The following is a 4167-nucleotide window of genomic DNA, read 5'->3' as shown; positions in this document are numbered from 1 at the left end:
TGCTGACTGTGCCACATAAGCAATGTGCTGTACAGTCAGCACTACCAAAAATGGCACATAGGCAAGATTCTAAGAATCTTGGCCAAAAAAACTGATCAGGGTCAAATTTGATGGAATCTTTATTTTGCAAGGTTTGTCCAATAAATTTTTTTTTAAGAGGGGGTAAACCAAATCTCGCTTATATGGCAGGGGGTAAAGTAGTATTAACCCTTTTATAAACAAATTTTTTAAAAACAATTTAGAGGCTGAACTTTGTAATCTACTCTAAGTCTAAACCAATTTTAAAATAATAGATTTAAATTAACTTGTAACACGTGATCAGTGATACACTCTATTGAATAGATTTAAGATTTATAACATATAAATGTTGGTTTAACTATTTACCAAATAGTCAAGCTTGATTAATTAGTTTTGATCTTAATGAGAAAGATTAACATTGATTTATCTCTATGTATATATGCATGATTAACATTATACCATCTCTCCTCTTTTTTTTTTTCATCAACAAAAGTAAAACAGAGATAATAATAATAATAATAATAATAATAATAATAATAATAATAATAATAATAATAGTAAATTTTTTATAGTATAAATAAAGCTGGCATAACAAGAAGAAAGAACCACTAAGAATGAAAAAATGAAACATTTCTCATTAATAAATAAGGTCACTAAAAACACAACAAAACGCAAAATATAAACAAACTACCACATAGTCATACACACAACCAAGAGTTTAGTCTTCATAAAAATAATTTTTGTAGAGGTTAAGAGAGAACTCAAAATTAGGGACATTCAAGTCGAAAAGCTATTAATCCAAATTCCTTCTTTACCTTATCTAACCATACAATTTATAAATCGTGCTTGCATGTTTTCGATCGTACAGATATTAATCTTTAGATATTGTGATTGCTATCCTATTTTTTTTTAACGATCGGTTGAAAAAGCTTACTATTTAGAATGTTTATCCTATCAAGTATATATTTTACCAATTTAATCGCTGAATTAAAAATTATACTATATAAATCATTTTATTTATTTTTGTATTACAAAATTAATTGCTGAATTAAAAATTATATCACATAAATTATTTTATTTATTTTTGTATAATTTCACAAAAACCTAAACCTATCATTAATTACACCAGAACTAATAATGTTTATTCAAACATGTTATAATATCTAAAATCTAAATGCATCTCTCACTCTCATCTTATACTTTTCACTTCTTTTTTGACCGGTCTACTTTAACTAAGAATTAAATAGGATTGATATAGGTAAAATCTACATTGCTTATAAATGCCTTTACCTAATATTTACAGGTGGCAACAATCATTGTACCATATATAGCATCAAGCAAAAACAGATGAACTAATAATAATGGCAAAGATAAGTTCATAAAAAATCAAAATGAAGGTGTCGAAAATTGAATAAGAAAGCTCGATAAAGACCAAAACAACGTGGCGTCTGAGCATTGAAAGCACTTCTCACTTTAATGAAAGATGGCCAACAACAACTTAACATATGTAGGGATATCGTTTTACATAATTTATATTCATAAGTGAGATTTTCCAACAATGGTAGGGATACATGTCAATTCATATAGTGAGATTCTTGATTTTTTTATCAATATGCCACAAAAATAAAAACAAAATACTAATATGTCACAAATTAAAAAAAAAAAATCCAAAATATCCTGTTGGGGTTTGTCCAACCCTTGGCCGACTCCATGAAGAAAAACTCATGCAATTGGAGTTCGGTCAATTCTTGGACGAACATTTGAAAAATTGTAGAAAACTTGTTAAGTTGGTTAAACAGGATACCTGACTTAACAAGTGAAAATTTCAGCGATTAAATAAAATAATTTATGTAAAAATAAATGGTTCAGATTCATTCTCATGTTCTCATATAAAAATGTTATTCTCATATATATATATATATATATATATATATATATATATATATATATATATATATATATATATATCACTACAACACGTTGGGGCTTTAAAAGCGCTTAAAAGCGCTGTGAAAGCCAGCGCTGGCATAGGTAACAAAAGCGCTTCAGAAAGCGCTCTGGTAGGCCCCCCTATAAGAGCGCTTTTCTGGAAAAAGCGCTCTGGTACGCCCCCCTATAAGAGCGCTTTCCTGGAAAAAGCGCTCTGGTAGCCCCCCTATAAGAGCGCTTTTCCAAAAGCGCTTTCGTATGTTGCGTTTTTTTTTATGCTTTTTTATTAATCTTTAGCAACGCTTTTACTAAGAAGCGCTTTTGTAGGTGGACCTTTAAGAGCGCTTTTTAAAAGCGCTGTCGTTGCTAAATGAGGTATTTTAATGTGCAGCCTGTAATTTAATCCTCCCAGTCGACCTATAATATTTTCGACCTGTAATATGTTTTCAACCTGTAATATTTTCGACCTGTAATATATTTTCGACGATATAATTTCAGCCATCAGTAAGACAATATATATACTAATATAATACCATTATAATATCCAAAATTATATATATACATCATTACAACATCAATAATATTATAGTTCAAATCGACACAAATCCTACATGAAAAATTGCTTAATATAAAAGTGACACAAATCCTCTTTGATTTCTTCCAACTTAAGTCTCGGGTACCCAGCAGCACGGAATTCGTCAAGGTACTACAAAACAAAAACATAATATGAATGATATATTTAGTTAAATGTAATAAATTATATGAAATTATCTTAAGTTATAAATTCATACCGTGAGCGGAATCTCTAATTGATTCGCCTGAAGGATTTCTTTCATAAACCTCAAAACAAAGTATCCGCAATCTGAACTGTTTCGCTGTTGCGGACACTACATAGAAAAACAAATAAGATTTTATAGTTGTCTTGTTTTATCAGGTAGCATAAATATTATAAGCAAAATTGTGAAAAATAATGTACCTGCACTTTGATCCAAGTAATGTTGTTTGATTTAGTCCGGGATACCTGTGCGTCCCGTTGACTTCGGAACACTTGTATTGATCTAATTAACAAATATATAAAAGCATATGTTTAGATCAATCCCACAAATAAGTAAATATATAAATATACACGAATATTTAGAACGATCCCACTTACAAATCAACGATTTCCTTCATAGCCGGATAATTGGTCCAATCACCATTTACCGAATTCAGATAATACACGACTTCTCTTATAGGGTTGATAGCAAGCAACAACCAGTGTGCTCTATAAATTAAAACAATAGGTTATATGAAAATTTTGCTATACACAAAAGAAACAGAGATTAGATGAACCAAGAATGAGAAACTAACCCTACTGGTCGGGTATTATACGCCCAAAGATGCAGACTTTCTGAATTGCCGGTGGACATGAATCTATCGACTAAGAGCTGTCTAACTGATTCCGGTTCCGAAGCAATTGCCATTCCGCTGCAATGGGCGGAAGACACGAAACGGAATCTGTTAGACAATACAGTCCCGCGCAACACTCTGTCATACAACAACCTTAAATAAAAACATAATAAACATTAGATTATTTTCATTGGAATGTGTAAATAAATTATATTGTGGGACTAATTAAATAATATATCGGATGAGTGAATATTACCGGATGTATGAGTGCATATTACCGACGCCTAGTTGTTCATGCGTAAAAATCTCTTCCAAGTCATCAATTGCAATATGTGACTTGAATTCAATACCGAAGACACTTTCATCCATATTGATTTCACGTAAAGCACCATCCTTCAAATCGGACATATCAACCATTGTTGCGAGCGTCGTCCGGTATCGAGGCACAAAAGCACCGCCTTTTTTTGCCGCTATCTTCGGAGGACCAGTGGGTGGTACGCTACGAACTTGTTGCGTCACTTGTTGTGACTCCCGAGCGGATGCCTAAAAATCATATAAGTTAGGTAAAATATAAAATCATGCAGATTTAGATTCAGATTATATATTAACACTTTAAATGTACCTTTTTTAGTGATGCAACAGACTCCTCCTCCTGTAAAATCCCTTTACCCTTAATTGCGGGTTTTATAGGAGCGGTCTAAAATTAAAATGTAAAAAATAATTAATAAACGGTTTAGAATTGACATTCGAAAACTAAATGATTCATAATCGTTTTCAATATACCTCATCACTAATGGTAATGAGCTCCGAGGGCCATGCAACAAATGATCC

General features: G+C 31.5%; 1 protein-coding gene across 1 annotated transcript; it reads right to left on the bottom strand.

Annotated features, from left to right (window-relative positions):
• Window positions 1-2475: 2475 nt before the first annotated feature.
• LOC131622473 (uncharacterized) lies at window positions 2476-3826 on the bottom strand. Its single transcript, XM_058893509.1, has 6 exons — window positions 3593-3826; window positions 3298-3489; window positions 3101-3211; window positions 2924-3005; window positions 2739-2834; window positions 2476-2653 (listed from the first exon to the last, which is right to left on the bottom strand). Exons 1-6 carry the CDS (start codon window positions 3751-3753, stop codon window positions 2555-2557), a joined length of 741 nt encoding a protein of 246 aa, XP_058749492.1. The 5' UTR covers window positions 3754-3826; the 3' UTR covers window positions 2476-2554.
• Between the last annotated feature and the right edge of the window lie 341 nt (window positions 3827-4167).

This window comes from Vicia villosa, unplaced genomic scaffold (assembly GCF_029867415.1).
Source record: "Vicia villosa cultivar HV-30 ecotype Madison, WI unplaced genomic scaffold, Vvil1.0 ctg.000030F_1_1, whole genome shotgun sequence".
In the NCBI taxonomy this organism is placed as follows: Eukaryota; Viridiplantae; Streptophyta; class Magnoliopsida; order Fabales; family Fabaceae; genus Vicia; species Vicia villosa.
The sequence above is the reverse complement of the archived record's forward strand: the minus strand, read 5'-3'. Positions and strand labels throughout refer to the sequence as shown.

What these genes read in the sequence shown, in the direction of transcription:
- LOC131622473 (XM_058893509.1), bottom strand. Translation starts at nt 3,753, where the DNA reads ATGGTTGATATGTCCGATTTGAAGGATGGTGCTTTACGTGAAATCAAT. An exon ending in TTACTTGGATCAAAGTGCAG is followed by an intron (nt 2,835 to 2,923) that starts GTACATTATTTT and finishes TTTTCTATGTAG; the next exon opens with TGTCCGCAACAGCGAAACAG. An exon ending in AATTAGAGATTCCGCTCACG is followed by an intron (nt 2,654 to 2,738) that starts GTATGAATTTAT and finishes TTTGTTTTGTAG; the next exon opens with TACCTTGACGAATTCCGTGC.